The 16,643-nt window shown below is 39.2% G+C and overlaps 1 protein-coding gene across 3 annotated transcripts in view; it reads right to left on the minus strand.

Moving 5' to 3' along the window:
- dync2h1 (dynein cytoplasmic 2 heavy chain 1) overlaps nucleotides 1–15,885 on the minus strand; it is a 115,406-nt gene extending 99,521 nt beyond the window's left edge. For all 3 annotated transcript variants that reach the window (XM_074679184.1, XM_074679185.1, XM_074679183.1), the window contains exons 1-35: nucleotides 15,747–15,885; nucleotides 14,791–15,016; nucleotides 14,240–14,413; nucleotides 13,863–14,004; nucleotides 13,451–13,569; nucleotides 13,019–13,163; nucleotides 12,539–12,684; nucleotides 12,277–12,363; nucleotides 11,431–11,565; nucleotides 11,124–11,237; nucleotides 10,923–11,034; nucleotides 9,968–10,092; nucleotides 9,589–9,764; nucleotides 9,146–9,341; nucleotides 8,961–9,056; nucleotides 8,490–8,651; nucleotides 8,272–8,370; nucleotides 8,056–8,195; nucleotides 7,522–7,750; nucleotides 6,815–6,942; nucleotides 6,423–6,538; nucleotides 6,168–6,295; nucleotides 5,836–5,985; nucleotides 5,526–5,731; nucleotides 5,085–5,240; nucleotides 4,878–4,992; nucleotides 4,275–4,445; nucleotides 3,709–3,867; nucleotides 2,992–3,060; nucleotides 2,674–2,828; nucleotides 2,326–2,458; nucleotides 2,114–2,231; nucleotides 1,861–1,973; nucleotides 1,600–1,713; nucleotides 1,221–1,368 (exon numbers count right to left, since the gene is read on the minus strand). In XM_074679184.1, the coding sequence (XP_074535285.1) occupies nucleotides 1,221–1,368; nucleotides 1,600–1,713; nucleotides 1,861–1,973; nucleotides 2,114–2,231; nucleotides 2,326–2,458; nucleotides 2,674–2,828; nucleotides 2,992–3,060; nucleotides 3,709–3,867; nucleotides 4,275–4,445; nucleotides 4,878–4,992; nucleotides 5,085–5,240; nucleotides 5,526–5,731; nucleotides 5,836–5,985; nucleotides 6,168–6,295; nucleotides 6,423–6,538; nucleotides 6,815–6,942; nucleotides 7,522–7,750; nucleotides 8,056–8,195; nucleotides 8,272–8,370; nucleotides 8,490–8,651; nucleotides 8,961–9,056; nucleotides 9,146–9,341; nucleotides 9,589–9,764; nucleotides 9,968–10,092; nucleotides 10,923–11,034; nucleotides 11,124–11,237; nucleotides 11,431–11,565; nucleotides 12,277–12,363; nucleotides 12,539–12,684; nucleotides 13,019–13,163; nucleotides 13,451–13,569; nucleotides 13,863–14,004; nucleotides 14,240–14,413; nucleotides 14,791–14,973 (4,759 nt within the window). In that variant the 5' untranslated portion in view covers nucleotides 14,974–15,016; nucleotides 15,747–15,885. The remainder of the gene's footprint in view (nucleotides 1–1,220; nucleotides 1,369–1,599; nucleotides 1,714–1,860; nucleotides 1,974–2,113; nucleotides 2,232–2,325; nucleotides 2,459–2,673; nucleotides 2,829–2,991; nucleotides 3,061–3,708; nucleotides 3,868–4,274; nucleotides 4,446–4,877; nucleotides 4,993–5,084; nucleotides 5,241–5,525; nucleotides 5,732–5,835; nucleotides 5,986–6,167; nucleotides 6,296–6,422; nucleotides 6,539–6,814; nucleotides 6,943–7,521; nucleotides 7,751–8,055; nucleotides 8,196–8,271; nucleotides 8,371–8,489; nucleotides 8,652–8,960; nucleotides 9,057–9,145; nucleotides 9,342–9,588; nucleotides 9,765–9,967; nucleotides 10,093–10,922; nucleotides 11,035–11,123; nucleotides 11,238–11,430; nucleotides 11,566–12,276; nucleotides 12,364–12,538; nucleotides 12,685–13,018; nucleotides 13,164–13,450; nucleotides 13,570–13,862; nucleotides 14,005–14,239; nucleotides 14,414–14,790; nucleotides 15,017–15,746) is intronic.
- Nucleotides 15,886–16,643: the final 758 nt, after the last annotated feature.

The raw sequence follows: 16,643 nt of genomic DNA on the forward strand, positions 1-16,643 counted from the left end.
AGATACAGCCATACAGATTTGGCAGATCAATACATTCAACTTTTTTTAAGATTTACTAAAAAATGACCTGATTGCAAAGCCTTTCAAAGGTTTATATTCATCATATTCATTGTTGTAGGCATCAAAATATTTGACTGCATACTGTTGTTATGCTGGGTGACACCATCAAGTACCAGGTACCTGTTTTAAATGCCTTGCATGCAGGAATGCATCAGTGGTGTCGGCCAAGTCAAGGATGTGAGAAAATTACTTTGCCAAATGTTCATCATCCTATCTTGACTCCATGCCAAAGGAGAAAAAGCTCCCACTCCCCCCTGGCTTATGGTCCATTTATCTGGTCTGGGAAATAAGACTATCCTTTTTGCTATTACCTTCAAGTGTTTTAATCAGCACTGCCAATACAAAGCCTCTTTATCTCACCTGGTTGATTCAGGTGAGCCATGGAAATGGGTGCTGAGTTTATAAAGTAGATGCTTAAAGAAAGAACTCTGTTACCTACAAATATAATAGCGTTTATTCTATTGTTGTCCCCAAATATCTTGTATGTTACAAAAATGTAGAATAGTAAATAAATAAGTCAGCTGTTGAAGAAAATGTGCTCATTAATAGATATTTTCTGACAAAGATGTTAAAACTATGAGTTTGGTCGTCACGTTCTTTCAAATTTTGCCTCCACCAGAAATATTTATTATCCATTAACAAGAAACCTTTGAAATAATAACAACAACAACAACAACAATAATAATAATAATAATACAAAATCCTATGCCTTATGCACTCCCTTTAGTAAGTTATTAAAATTGCCTGTGGTTTCAGCAACAGTGGCTGTCTGCAGCCTCTTTCCACCTGAAAGGCTGTCAGGTGATTCACACTCAAGCAGCCACTCTGCCACTTAATCTCTCACTTCTAAGTAACACCCTAAGATCCTGATCAGTGCTCAGTCCTTAATGACACAAGGAGCAGTCTAAAAGTGGAATGAAAGCAACTGTCTGTTTATAAAAAGACGTCGATATGATCCTAATCTATCAGTCTAAAATGATTTAGAGTGTCTTCACCAAACAACATACAATTTTAAGGGGAATTAAAAGGATAAATAACAAAACATAGGTAACATCTGAAAAGGAAAGGTGCTGCCGTTTTCCTTGCCCAGGTTTGCATTAGTTCCATAACAGAAGCATTATACCAGCTAACAACAAATTTTAGTACAGAATATGAGCTACCTGTGTTAGCATGATCGGAGCTGGTGTCCACTGTTGTGTAGTGTTCAAGTTTGGCATTGAGCTCGATCTCCAGCTGCTGCAAATTTTGTTCCTTTAGAGCTCTTTCCACATCTTCAGTGAACTGGATTTGCTCAGCCAGACACAGAATCTACAAAAAAATAACACAGTTTGGACACTTAAGAGTAATCAAGAAAGTGCTGGAAAAATCTGCAATTTCATATCCTGGACAGCAAATTACTGACATAAATGGTCTTGGACTGCACTTTGAACATAAATGTTGCTAAAATTGAACCACTGTTGTACTACTTCAAAACCTCTGGTGGTTTGCAAGAGAAAAAAAACAAACATTTTGTTTCTTCAAATAAAAAATTGTATTTACCTGTGATGGGTAGCGAGAGGGGTCAACCTCCCCTTTCTTCCCTGCTGACAAACATTCACAGAGCAGGTGCTTCAGAGTCTCCTTCATTTCCACAGAAAGCTCGCTAAGCCATACCTAGAAATATGAAAAACAAGGGCCATTTGGAGATTTATAAATACAAAACTAAACCGAAATAGAAAATATTTTACCATAAGTTTACTGAAAGAAACACATCACAAATTCAGACCGTATAATCCAGACAAAACTCCTAACAGCTGTTACCTCCACAAGGCTTGAAAGGCGGATAACATTTCTGAGTTGTACTGTTTCCCCCTCCAAAGAGCACATGGCAACAATATGCTGGCACTGCTCATCAAAAACAACACTGTGGATACCTGCAGAAACAACAGGCGCTCCTTAGCCACATTGTGGATTAACACATTTGATCATACAAGAAATAGTCAAACGGGAGGGGAGGAGAGTGAAAGTCAAAAGACAAGTGCACTAGAAAAAGGACAAAAGACACATGTCTGACCTGCAAAAAGTTTCTTCAGATGTGACTGGATGACAGTTGGGTTGGTGGCCTGACCAAGAATTTCCAACAGATCATCATCTCCTATGAAGTAGAAACGTGGGAAGGCAGAGCGCTTCTCCTACACAGCCCCACATACGAAAAAGGTTGTAATGATTACAGCCAATGCTTTAAATATAAAACCTCTGCAAACAAACAGAATATTTCATGTGTACCTCAAGGAACTCATTGAGAGACTTTTGGCAGCGCTGTAATTGATCGAGTATGGTGACCAGGGAGTTCCTGATGCCAGCCCTTGAACTCAGAGAAACAACTCTGTTGTCTCTCTGAATGTCTGACATTATAGACCTGTTACAAAAACAAAGAAACAAAAGTGTTTTTGACTTCATGTGCAAACATACAAGCTCTGTTTTAGAAAGCAAGAATCCCTTCAAACAGATGTTTGCAGAACAAGAAGGTTTTAGATCAGTATGGCATACAGGCACTAAAGCATTGAGTTTAAAAAAGAATATGGGATGTTATGATGACTGCTGTGAAAATACCAACTTTAACATTCAAGGTACCTGAAGTCTTCATCAACCCGTTTGAATCTGGCCTCCTCCCGGGGCAGTGCCCCTCTTCCAAATATCGGCTCCAGATAAACCCAACGCCTCTGAATGGCATTAAGACTCAGCAGGTACTCATCCAAGTCTGACAGACGGACCTCCCACAGACTGACCTACACATGCACAAACATTGTTGCTTTATTATTTTTTATAACAGGTTTGTAAAAATAACAAAAAAATGCACCAATATAAGATGACAGCAATATGTTTAATTTAGATAAATATTTGAGAGAGGTACAGAAGTGGCTTTAAAAGGATCAAAGCATTTGATCTGACCTTGTCTTGGAAGCTGTGGTAGTAGGGAGAGTCTTTCAGAGACTGCAGCAGACAGCGGTTATCTCCCACCTGAATGGGAACAGAGTGGTGATAGAACCAGTGTCTGTAAATTTGATTCGATGACACAAATTTAAAGAGCACTTTGAAGGGACTGGTAGTTTTTCCACTAAAATCATAAAAATATTGAGCTCTTACATCTTAATGGCTGCATTTAAGTACTTAATAAAGTTTAGAGTGCCTCAAAGTGAAGCTTTAAATTCCTCTTCCTCAGCCTGCATAAATTTAACTGCATTCTCATTTCAGTAAACCTAGGATAAAACAACCAGTATACTGCTACAAGTTACAAAGGACATAAGCAGTCCAGACCATGAACATGTACAGCATATCACGCTGTTTATCATTCCAGATTCAGTGTTCTGCAGAAAACATTACAACAATAAATTTTAACAATGTACATCAGGACATTTTTAAAAAATAAGTTCAGACAAAAAATAATTTACAAAACACATACACAAGTTTCCTGTAATGATTAACTATACGTCAGTTATGATCAAAGAATGTTCAATACAGCCTTAGATAATAATTAACACAACTGATAACTGTCAGGTGATTGTCCACAGGTAATAATGGCTCAGTGTGACATCAGACACCATGTGTGTTTTTTATTCATGTATACAGTTGTAATAGGTTGGCCCATATTTTATTTTGAGTATCTACCTGGTTGACGATGTCTTTCCAGTCTTTAATGAGGGTGAGACTGCGCTTGCTGCTGTCTGTGTACTCAGTGAAGTTGAAGGTAGCTGCAGCTCCCCACAAGTCCAGTTCCCTCAGGGCCTCTCTGATCGTCACCTCTGCCTGAGCACGGCTGTTCAGGTCCTATAAACATGCAGAGGTGCACAGATGGGCATATTTTGTCCACTGATAAGTTTATATCTGCTGCATGAGATCTGTAATTCAGTGTTTATAATTTATGTATGTCAGTATAACTTCTCCTCAGTGGTGGGAAAAAACACTTTGTTCCTCTGCAGCACATGGGTGCCATGTTCACTTTAGTATTACTTACCTACTGTAAGGATGAGATACAGGCAATTTCTTTCTTGCTGCTGCCCCCTAGTGTTCATTTTCCACTATCTCAGGTAACGATGTGAAAATTTAACCCCACAGTTTGCCCCTTTTTAAATCACCAGCAATGATCTGAACTCTAGATCAAAATATTAAAATCAAGGTTACTGTGTCTGTGTGAAACTGCATGCCTCCATCAGAATACATATGAGTGTGTTTACCTTGAGCTCCACAGCTTTTTCAACAATGGTTTCTGCCACAGCTAAGAGGTCACTAAATGTGAGTTTTTCTAAAGTTGTTCCTCTCGGAAGACCAAGCAGACGAAACATGTCCAACCAGTGGTCCTGAGACAGGTGCTCTCCTCGCACATACTTCAGCACTGGGACCATGTTCTGGAGGTGTAAAGACAACAGCACAACTGAATAGTGTAATCACCTCATGAAACTTCATGAATGTAGAATGAGATTTACCAAAAGACTTGACTTGTCTCAGAAGTAATAGTCTAGCTATAACAATTCGCCTACAGCCTTTTCCACACTTTTGATTATGTTTTTCTAATTCTTGTAAATGGAAATATGACATTTTCTATTCATATTATGGTCCCCTCTGATTCTGGTCTTTTGCACTATGTACAGTTTTTCTTACAGAGTATACAGAATACTGCACAAGAGATGCCATTTTCTGGGGTTCTAATTCTTATTTGGTCAAATTATTCAATGAAGAAACACCAACTGTCTCTTAGATTAACTTACTTAACCCACAAATGATTGACTCGAGCCAAAAAAAGTCAACATGTTGTTTTATCAAGCACGTTTCTCCTCTACCTTGTATTTGTCCACTTCTCCTTGTAATTTCACAGACATTGCAGTAGGCTGCTCTAGCTTCCTGAGCCTGTCATGCCATGTGAACAGAAACTCCTCGAACAAATATATCTTGCTCCTGAAACAAAAATATACTTATTAGCATAAAAATGAGAACAGATTTATGAAAAATTGTGAAGCAACGGTTTAAATTCCAAATATAACTCATACCTAAATGTGATCCAGTCCTCATGGGCCTTTTCTGTGAAACCTTGCTGCCACTCCTCATACAGACTCCACATCTGACTGTACTCATCCATGTCCCTTTTTGTGTCCTCTGCCAGAGAGAAGTCTGGAGACTCCAGGTCAAAATAGGTGCAGTCCTCACTTAGAGGGAGAAAAAAAAGAAAGCGATGTTACCATCAAAGACTGCGCTGAGACTTCAGATAAATGCACTGATCTGTGTCTCAGGTAATCATACTAATCCAGGCTGGAGTTTAAATCATATGAAACCTTTGCGGTAGAAACAATACAGTTTTAGTCTTAGATTCAGTAAACTTCAGTTTAGGGTGTATGAAAGCTTTTTCTGACATCATAATATGTACTCGCTTTATCCTCTGAAATGATGAAAGATACACATCCAACTATAAATTTAGACTTAAAAAGACTTACAGCAGTTTACTGCGGACAAGCTCTAAGTCCTGAAACTCTTGCTGCTTATCCCTGATGGTCTGGAGACACGCAATAAGTGCAGCATGATCACTGGTCTCAAGCATCTCATCCTTAGGCTTTAGTTGGTCCCATCGAGCCTTAAAGCGCTCTAGATCTGTCCTGTAGGCATTGATACGACCAGTGGCATTACTTCGCATAACATCCACCTTGGGGAAAAAGGGAAAGGGAGAGAATAAGAAAACATTGCGAGAAAGGAATTTATAATGAAAGTTTTGACACCATGATTAAATTGTGGGTGCTGAGGTGTCACCTGGTCTTTGATCATGAGCTGATGGCTCTCTAAATAAAGGTCTAGTTCGTCCCACTTGGCTCTCAGAGAAGAGAGTGAGTCAAGGCCAGCACCAGCCACTGCCCGCAGCAAACGGTTCTTCTCCTCGGCATACTGGAACTCAGGCAGGATCTTAATGTGTAAATAATTTAAAGTTAGTTAGGTTATAAGATGATCTGTCATTCACTTCACTCATCTTGACCCACGTTATAAATAACCGTATGCAACACCAATTCTACAAGAGTTGGGATGTTGTGTAAAACTTTATTTTAAAACACTACAGAGCATAGAGTTCAGGATTGTGTTGATCTTACTTCTGGTTTGCGGGCTTGTATCTGAGTATATTTGCCAGTGGCTTGCCCAATTTCCTCCATGCTCTCTGGACAAGTTGACAGAGTTGCCATTGACTCTGAAACAAAACTGTCTATAGCCTGTGTGTGGCCTAACAAATACATTAAAAAAGCAACAGAGAAGGGAAAGTGAAAGTGAAAGCAAAGGGAATTAAATAAGGTCAAACAAATCAGAACAAAAAACGAAAGCATTGAGACAACAGACTTGTTTGTCTGTACCTTGTATGGACTTCCTGAGTGAAAAGAGTAGAAAGTCAAAGAGTCTTTGGATCAGGTCATCAATAACAGCTTTTACTGGCTCACAGTTGACAATGATACAGTCCACCTTCTCCTGACTGAAAAAGCAAAAGTTAGTTAGTGCCTGAAATAAATCATGATCATACTACGGGTCATTCTCCAGTTTGTGCTGAGGACAATAAGAGACCGAGCTCTAAGTTCAGCAGTCTTTTCTTTCTTTAAATATTAAGATACAATAGCTCAACATCATGATGCTAGTTTATTACCACACCAACTCAAGACTTGCATACAAATATTGTATCAATTTCAGTTCTGCAGTTTGTTTTGTATTGTTGCATTTATTGGGCTTTATTCGGCTAATGTGTGATATCTACCTGGGTAGACGTTCTGACTCCTTCCCTTTGGCTTTCAGGGCCTTAAAGTTTCTCTCCCAGTCTTGCACAGAGCTCAGATGCTTCTCCACCAATTCCTCTAAATCCACCTGGCCCAAGACCACCCACTCCTGCAACACACACACAAACAGAGAGTTGCAGTGGTTATGTGTGAAACACATTTTTCAGTTTTAAATGTTACTGAGTCAAAGGTGAAAGAAGAAGTCATAGGTTATCGAAGAGTAACCTATGAAGAAGTGAAGAAGATAAAGAGAAGTCTGGCACTGGCCGAGGGCTTCCCCCTACATTTTGATATGCATGAGTGCACGTTGAGAGGAACAGATAAAGGTGGATTCACTCTTTTATCACACAGTATGAGGGGAAAATTGTGACAATTAAAAGAAAAGAGCCTCTGTTTGAACTCTTTCAAAGAAAAGGGTAAAGGTTAAAATTAATATAGATCAATAAGTATGAGTGAAAAAAAACACTTGTTCGTTTGCAGGAAATTAAAATGAGTGACGAAAAATATAAAGCATTTACTCAAAACAGAAAAAAACGAATGAGCCACTTTTCCCCAACAACTACTTTTACTTCGATATCAAGTCTGAAATCTCTGAAGAAAGACAGAGAGAAAAATCAGGCTTCTAACATAATGTAAGTGTATTTCATGGTCATCTTTATAAAGTCAAACTCATGTGTTGCTCAGGCACCTTGAACTTGTCTTGAACAGCTTGCAGGCGGTTAAAGAGGTCCTCAGCCTTGCTGAAAATAGTGAGGAACCCAGAGGCATTTCTATCGATCATGACATTGAAGATCGTCTCCTCTCCCTGGGCACTGACCCCTTTGAATTGGTTGGGGATTGAGATGAAGCGCTTCATCTCCCTGTAATAACGTGCTCGGACCTCCTCAAATGGGGGACGAAACTGCAGACGACCCTGCCTGTTTAGACAGAGGGGCATGAAAAGACAAATAGATGAATTCTTAAGTCTGCAGTTGCAAATACTGTCTTTGGACGGGGGGTAAAAAAAACGTAACTATTAATAGACAGAGAGAAATTATGAGATGGCACACAGTGCGAATTAGAGAATCAGAAAGAAATGAAGAAGTTACTGTTGTTGGTATAAGATAAAGGAAGTAATAGTAAGTGTATGTTTATAAAAGAGGGGGTGAGAAAAAAACCCCATTTGATAGGTCTACAGCACCAATACAAAGACAGCAGATAAAAATGGACTTTATTTACTGACTTGAAAGTGAGGTCTATGTGTATTTCCGGCAGGTTCTTGTTCAGAGCTTCCAGCCCTGTCTGGTACTGGTGTTCGAGAGCCTTATATAGCTGATGGTTCCAATGCTGACGCCATGCCTGCATATCATCAGACCTGAAGCCCTGCACACAAACCAGAAGTTGCCTCAAAATAAGATTAGGGCTAACAGAAAAAAAAAAACCTGATGTTGACAAATACCTGAGCTTCCAGGGTGGCAAAGCCAGTACGAAGATCCTGAAGGCCATCTTTCCAGCGCTGCTGGTGCCTCAATAAGTCTGTGTTCATCAGCGTCACAACCTGGGAAATGTACCCAGAGGTTTGCCAACAAATACACATGAGAGCACTTGTTTGGTTACTCATTTTTTGCAGCCAAACGTGCAATGAGTCAAAAAGTATGAAATATCTAAGGTTATAACCTTTTCAGTGAAGTCTGTGTGCCACTTGCGCAACTTCCTATTTTCAGTGGAGAGTTTTTCAGCAGCAGACTGCAGTTTATTTATGTAGGCCTCAAGCTCTTTGGGGTTGTCCCAAATGATCTGCAGTTTACCACCTGGTTCCTTTGACTGAGAGCGAGGACTCTTAAAAAGAGAAAAGCAGACATTTTCACTCAGATTACTCATAGAGTATCAACTCCACATGTAATTTTTAGGCACAAACAGGTGTAACACGAACAAGTCTTAACTTCTAAGAACAGTACACAAGTACAAGTACCGAAAAACATTTTATGAGTGATTCATGCGCACATAAAAAAGGCCATGAGAAGTCACCATATTTCCTTTTGTTCTTATCTAATTGAATTTTTAGGATAAATAACCTTACACCTTTCATTTCCTTTAATGTTTGAGTCATTAAAAGAATAAATAATCTTTCCATGATGAATTGAGTACCTTGATGACCTTCTCAAAAGCCAGGGCAAGATCCAGCATCATGGGTCTTTGAGAGGGAATCATCTGCTGGTCAATGGTGTTGTAAAAATGGGCCACCTGCAGCGTAAGAATTGGAATCATGTAGCAGAAGTGAACTGATAAATGAACAAGAAGAAAATCTGTTTGTATTCAACAAAAACTCCCACCTGTTTCAGGACGGTGGCTTGTCTGTAGAATTTGTCTGCAGTATTGGCAGCCTGTTGTATCTTGGCTGGGATGGGAAAGCCCAGTGCAGAGAGCTGCCTCACCTCCCTGAGCAGACTAACAAGCCTGTCTGAATACTGAATCTTCAGTCTGCCATCCACATGGTCCAGGTCCATCACACGGTCGCTGGCTTGCAGACTAAAATAGAGGAGGACTGTCAGTCATACAGAATTAAAAATTCACTCTAACTTGCAAACATTTGAAATGAATTGCTTTTAAACAATGTATGAAGAGAACAATTAAAATGTAGAGTCAAGAGAAAAAAACTGTACAAGACATTCACAAATGGAAAGGCGGTAGTGGATATTATGTTGAAAGTCTGTGACTCTCTGAACTTTTATGGTGTGTCCTGTAAATTCTAGTTATAGTGAGCAGTGTTTCCAACCTGATCCCTGACTTTGAGTCAGCCAACCCTGACAGTATTTCTCTGGACCAGTCCTCAAACTGTTCTTGTTCATATGCCCTTAAAACTTCCAGCAGGTCATCACAGAAATGTAGGAACCCTTTGAATGCAGACAGGTCTGAAAGCAGAGCCTCAGCTATCCGAACAGAGTCCTCAACCTAATGTAACGATAAAAACACAAGGTTATAAAAAATGAATTAGTTATTAGGTAATATAAGTAAAAAGTGAAGCTGTTACACCAAACATATTATCATCAAAAGCTTGATCATCATCTAAAGCTTTACCTTCTCACACACTGAAACCAACAAAAGACAAACAAATGCTGTTTGCAACCCGGTCACACAGAAACATATTGAGTTACCTTGTGTATGAGCTGTCGGACCCAGACTATTCTATTCACAACCTCAGGAAGGTTCCTGCCCATAAGTGGTCCTGATTTTTCTCCAGGTCCTCCATAGCAACGACCCTCAAAGTCATTCTTGAGGCCTTCGAAAATTAAAAAGTAAAGAGGGCTCAAGTTAAGGATCTACTGGGTGGGTGTGTAGTGCTTTAGAAAAGAACATACTTCAGCTTAAGTTGTGCCTTTCAATGACTGTACAGTAACTCAAACCAACAGAACAGCTAACGGTCTGGTTTGAAGTGAAACAGCCACGGAAAGTGGGTATCTTAAATGTGTTGTTGTTCATTAATTTTCTTGTATCAAAGAATACAGAAGATATTTCGGCTGAGAAAGAGGTGCAAAGTCCTTATGGTTATGTTTTCAATACTCAAAATCAAACTGTATGTTGACAAATTGTCTTTACTATGATTTCTTATATAAAATTGATTTATTGTTTTCTATTTGAATTAATTTAAAGTTTGTCCTTATTTGTGCACTCTTTAACATTTTAAACATACCAAAAGACAGCAAGGTTGCACTCGCTGCAAAGCTTACATTGGTCCAGATGTATTTGTATCTATGTATTTGGCACCAGTTGACAACAAATGTCATTGCAAGACACTTTACAAAGAGTCTAAACTGAACACCAATATTTGGCAAGTTGAAGTACTAGACAATACTTCATTCAACAGGCAGAAACTTAGAGCAGTGCCACTACCACACTTAGAGCAGAAACTGCAATCTGCTGAGGCTGTGTTGGGGATGGGGAGAGGATTTTTCAGTAAACTGTAGTAGTGTTCGTTCAGAGAAACTTTGATAAAATATTGGATCCACGAGTTAACATCACTCTACAAAAGTGAGTTCATCTAACATTTGTGAGTCACCTCTCAAAAAATGAAAAGACAGACAGCAAGTGCTTTGAGGCAGAACTGTGTACCTTTGTTGTAGTCCAATAATCTGGCCAACAGGGTTTCTCTCTCTGACTGCAGCTCTTTACTGATAGTGGGACGTCTGATCAACTCCTTGTGCTTTTGAAACACCTGCAACAGCTGGTAAAAGAAAAAAAACACAGACATGTATCATCAGTTCCCACAATACAAAATGTTTTCCAACTTAAACCAAAGACATGTTTCACTACCTGTTGTGGGTTATCCCCTACGTCAGCAATGTGGCTCTTGAGTCTTCCAGCAACCTCTTGCTCCGACGGAGTCATCAGGCGCTCAAACTGAGCCACTGCTGCTCTCCAGAGAGGCTGCAAAAGCCAGACAAAGGTCATGCTCTAATTGCAAGAAAAAATTTCACATCCCTGTTTTAATTGATGGTATAGAAGGTGGAACTTGAGATGATGGTAAGTGTGAGCCATAGCAGAAGTACCCTCAGCTGAACTAGTACTGTACTGGTAGTTACATCAGGCAGCCAGACACCTACCATTTCTTATAACTAACCTCAGTGTAGGGATTGTAATACAGAGGGTTGAGTCCAGAGAAAGGTTCAAACACTCGGTCAGAAGTGAGAGCCTGCTGCTTCACTCCTGGTAACAGCCGCAGTAACTTCTCATGAACCATGCGCAGAGTGACCACCTGATGGCATAAACACAGAGTGTTTTCACACATTTTGTTTAAAATTCTGTGCTGTATCTCTGTAAATTTGCTGGAATGTACTGCTGCTGACTTGGTCTGGTCATTCGTGGAAAAAAAAGACAATGAGGTTCTACCTGGAAAACAAATCTAAAATAAGAAAAAAAATGTGTCCCATGTTAAATCTGTGTGTTTAGATAGAAGGCTTAAAATAATCAATATAAAACGTTATACTTGCTTTTTTGATTGCAGGATAAATTCTGAAATTTGTTCTAGTAAGAATACAGAAAAACCTTGTCATGGTTCGATGGAGACATTTTTTTAAACTAGGTTTAAAAATAAATACAACGTAAGAGTGTTTGACCAATAAAGTTCTATGCAAAGCTTAAACGGAAAATGCTAACAGAGGGGAAACTTGATATTGGTTCCCAAAAGAAAAAAAAAGCATTTCATCATCAAGGGAAACGATACAAGCTACCAAAAGAGGAAAGAGGTCTCCATTTAGTGTCAATGTTCAGCGTCTCTGGGCTGTTCCACTCTTAACCTTTTTAAAAAGAAGCTTTTTTTTAAGTTAGCCAATGAACCTCAGGTTATGAACCTCATCTGCCAGCACTGTCATAGTTCCAGACAGTTACCAGACTGGGGTTGTTTTAAAAATAAAGTTTAGGCAAATTCAAAGACTGCCTATTTTACAGAAAGTGCTCGCTTTCTTACCTCATCTAGCCTTTTTGCAAGGCATTGAAGGGATTGTGGGTGATGCTTGTTTCCTTTCCATGGGTGGGGGGCATGTCTTTTCCACACCTGGTAAAGGAAACATTAGATTGTGTACAACTATCACACTGATGACCTCCCATTGGCTCTTGGGTCTATTCTTGCCAGCTGAATTGAGCAATGTGCTATTCATGAGTGAAACTGTCATTGCTCATTTTCTAAACCAATTTCAGCATAGTGTTCAGCAATTTCATGCCTTACGCACCTGTCCAGTCAGATGCTCACAGGCTACTACCCACTGTTCACAGATGGCAACACCTGTCTTCAGATTCTCTCTCATTGATACGAAGGGCTCCTCGAAGATTTTTAAATTGCTCAGCTTTCTCTGCACATATCTTTCAAGAGCTCCACCTAGAACCAGGAAGGATACAGATAGAAAACAATAAAAATCAGTAAAACTGCTTCATAATGATTCTCACACGCAATGTGATGCATGAGCAAATAGAGGTTATTTTGGTTTACATGACATATAAAAATGTAACGCTCTGTTGACTGTAACCCCTGGAGACTGAGGAGTTCGCCAGAAAAAGGAGTGGGTTTCAGTTCTCTAAATATATAACCAAAAACCACAACAGCACACACTGTTTGTGACAGAGATCTTGACGTACTGCATCCATGAAACAACATCAGCAAATCATTGTTTCATTTCCCAAAGTGGGTGTAAGTAAATGTGCAAGAGCCCCACCAATTACATCCATGAGTCGGACCATGCGTGTTTCTGGATATGGCTCAAAGTCAGTTTGTCTCCAAACATCATCGAGGGAATCTTTGCTCTGTTCCACCAGATCCACAACATCAGACATGGACAAGCCATCAAGACCACTGAACTCCTGGCAGAAACACAATGAGTAAAGCATTCATGTTTTAGTGAGGTCTTAATTCATTCCATAAATTACACTTCTTAATTTATAGTTAAAAAAAGAACAGCATGTGAAATACTGTAAACTTATGTTTAAATAAACTGCAGTGGCTTTCTGTTGGCCCATGTTCTGTGAAATTCAGCTAAACAGGAGGAATTTAAAAGAATTATTAATAATAAACATTAGCAACCACATTGAACAAAACTTAGGTTATATGTTTGCTGTGATGTATCTGACATGGAGGTTCAGACCCATACCTTCTGTATCGGTTTGAAATGCTTTGCGAAATGTGTGGCTCTTTCTCTGATGCTGTTCTTCTCAGCAGACTCAGAGAGTTCTGTCCAGTACTGGAATTCATCACTGGGAGTCAGAATGCCTGTGTAAGAAAAATTACACAGGTAAATCAAAGTAAAACCATAACTTTTTCAGACACAATCCAATCATTAATTAGCTGGAATGCAGTCATCTACAGAGTAATCCAGAAAGAAATCTTTTTCACCTCATCTTTCATGAACCACATCAAAATGATGTAGACTTATGGAAAATTGCCATCTCTTTTTATAAATGCATAATCTTATCTTGTCTGAAATTTGGTTCAAAAAACCATCAAAACTACTCATGCTTCCATCCACCCTGTGTGTATTTCTGCATGCAGAAATCTATACATACCAAGGACTTCCTCTTCTTCTGTGCGATCTTTCTCGGCAGAGCGTTGTGTGCCACAGTGGCGGACCACTGAGCCCAGACCAAGCTCCAGCTCACCCAGCAGTCTTGCTAATTTGGGGTCAAATGCTGAACGCCAGCGTTCATCCTTGTGATTAAAAAAAAGGGAGACAGTTTTTTAACAAGTGTTACATATAATAGTTTTGTTAGTTGCTGCTACTTCAATTCCACAACATTTATGAAAAATCGAGTAAACGCACCCTTCAGAAGCATTTTCTGGTTATACAGTACAACACCAAACTGTGAATGTGCATAACAAAGCTAATGTATTTCTGCATCCAAGGGCATCCATGCCTTTAATCATAACACAGGGAGAAGCTCACCTTTAACAGCACAGGTGCAAAGACTTGTCTTACAGCCTGGTAGAGGGTGTTAATGGGGGACTCCAGCATAGATGACACAAGGAGGCTCTGGTGAAGGTTGTCTTCTGTGATCACCGCAGGATGCACCTTGAAGAACACCAACACTTTCTCTCCTCTGTCCCCTGAAGCTTCAATCTAACAAAAAAAAATTAAGTGTTGAAAAAGAATTTAAATAGATGTTGCTTTGTCAGATCAGTGTCAGATGGTTACAGCTTGTTAATGTAAGACTGTTTCAAGTTATATTGCATGCTAATATAAATATTTCCACGCTATTAACTTGAAAATAAAAACAGTGTTACACTGTTTTGTAACAGGCTGTTATTTAATAAGTGACCAGGTTTTTTTGCATGTGTTATCAAGTAATACCCTTGCAGTAACATAAATCCTGGAGTACAGTTCTGTTTAGTTAAAAAGCCTGTTCCATCCACACAATGAATCTTTTTTAAATATTTATAATAAAATCAAATTACAAGCATTTAGTCCTGAAGAAAATCTTTTCAAACATGGTTTACCTTATCTGAAAAGTAGAGGTCGTCTCCATGTCTGGTGATGGATAGGACAAATTCATTCCCATTGTCCAAGAAGTTATTGAGCTCTGTGCTGTCAGCCAGAGATGATGGAGGCTTTGTCCCATAGAAGCTCCCAGTTGTGGTGAGGATAAACTTTTTCCGAGCATCATCTGAACTTTGAGGCATCTTCCAGCTCTAAAACTGTACTGATAATTATACTGGATAAAAGCTGTGGAGCACACAAAATGACATTTGTATCTACTGTACTTTGGGAAGGATACGACCAATGATTAATGTAATAGTTTCCAGTCCCTCTCTTGGTGGATTTAAGGCAGTTGATTTTGTGACAGTTGCTTATTTTCTGCAATTATTTCTCTTTAAACCATACTCGTTTTGTAAAATTGTGGCAGCTTTAAATCATTCTTCAAACAGGTAAGTGTAGTTATCAGTCTGTGTCTACCCAAAGGGACTAACTGGATCTTCAGTGAATCAAATGTGATTACGTAGAAAAACTTTGTCATCTAAACTAAGAAAGAAATAGAACCACGTGCAGTTTCATTACTCCAAATTTTGGCTCCTTGTCTATCAAACTACATCTGATCGGTTTACTTTAACGTTTTGTTAGTTGCTGTATTTATCGAGTGTGACAAGCTAACGCAGGGGCATTAGAGAAGTCGGTGCTGCACTGTCTCTGCTATTAAACACGTTTAGCATAGTGCAACGTTAGCTTAAAACGCTAGCCTTGATAAGCACTCTTTTTTACGCATCCTTACACAGTGAGGCTTGCAAGTTTTTGCAAATGCACACTAAAGGAGCAAAGAAATTGCCACAGTGTGCTAACACTAGCACTGGCTAACAAGCTAACTTACGTTAACACAAACAGAGGAAAAAAGTAGCAGGGGAGCTAACTCGCTGGACCTAAGCATGGTATGCAGCTCACAGAAACAATGGTGTCGTACCGGTCTCCATCAAATGTTGTTCGGATATTTCGGTAACTTCATTCGTGAAGTGTAACAGCGGACATCTGTTGCTCGATTCTGTCCCAGCGCTCCTGGATTATGCTTGCGTTGTTACCACATAGCAACTACGTGCTCTTTGACACAGCGGAAATAGAGAGTCACGCTTACGAGTTACGCTTTTTACGTAAGAAGCTACAACGCTTGGCTCTATCTGCCCTTTCAATCGACCACATCTTATACACAAATCTAAACATTAGCAAACCTGCTGGTGTGTTGTCTCTTTCAAAATTTTCAAGTGATGTTTTCTAGGGAAACATTTATTGCACAAAAAGAAAAGACATCAATATAGGTTGCTCTGGCTGAGCCCTTATCCAACTGACATTTTTTTTCTGCAGTACAAAGTCAAACATTCATTGTATTACTTTTACTTTTTTCTTTTGTATAGAACAATGGACATTCCTGTAAAAATAATAATAATAATAATATTCTGGCAACACAAGTCATTATAGAGACTTTAGACTTTACTCTCACCCCCAGATACCACATGTTTAATCTATATACCATCAGGCAGGCGGTACAGGTCAATCACTACAAGGACAAACCTATTGTGTCTACCCAACAGCAGTAAGGGTCCTAAACAAAGGCTGAAATCAATACCTCATTTGTCGTCATATAATTACATAACAATTACCTCATGTCATTAATGTACCTAAACATGGCAGCTATTTTGCACTTTTAACTGTTTTGCACTGACTGAAGGGCTCTTGCAATTTCATTGCACTTGTTGCAATGATAGATAAAGTTCTATTCTATTCTATTCTATTCTATTCTATTCTATTCTATTCTTTTAAGAACATTCTGTCACAACTAAAACTGTTTCTCTCCTTTTTTCTCTGC

This window comes from Halichoeres trimaculatus, unplaced genomic scaffold, assembly GCF_033239565.1.
Source record: "Halichoeres trimaculatus isolate MK-OKI-2021-1 unplaced genomic scaffold, fHalTri1.1 fHalTri1_scaffold_9, whole genome shotgun sequence".
NCBI lineage: Eukaryota > Metazoa > Chordata > Actinopteri > Labriformes > Labridae > Halichoeres > Halichoeres trimaculatus.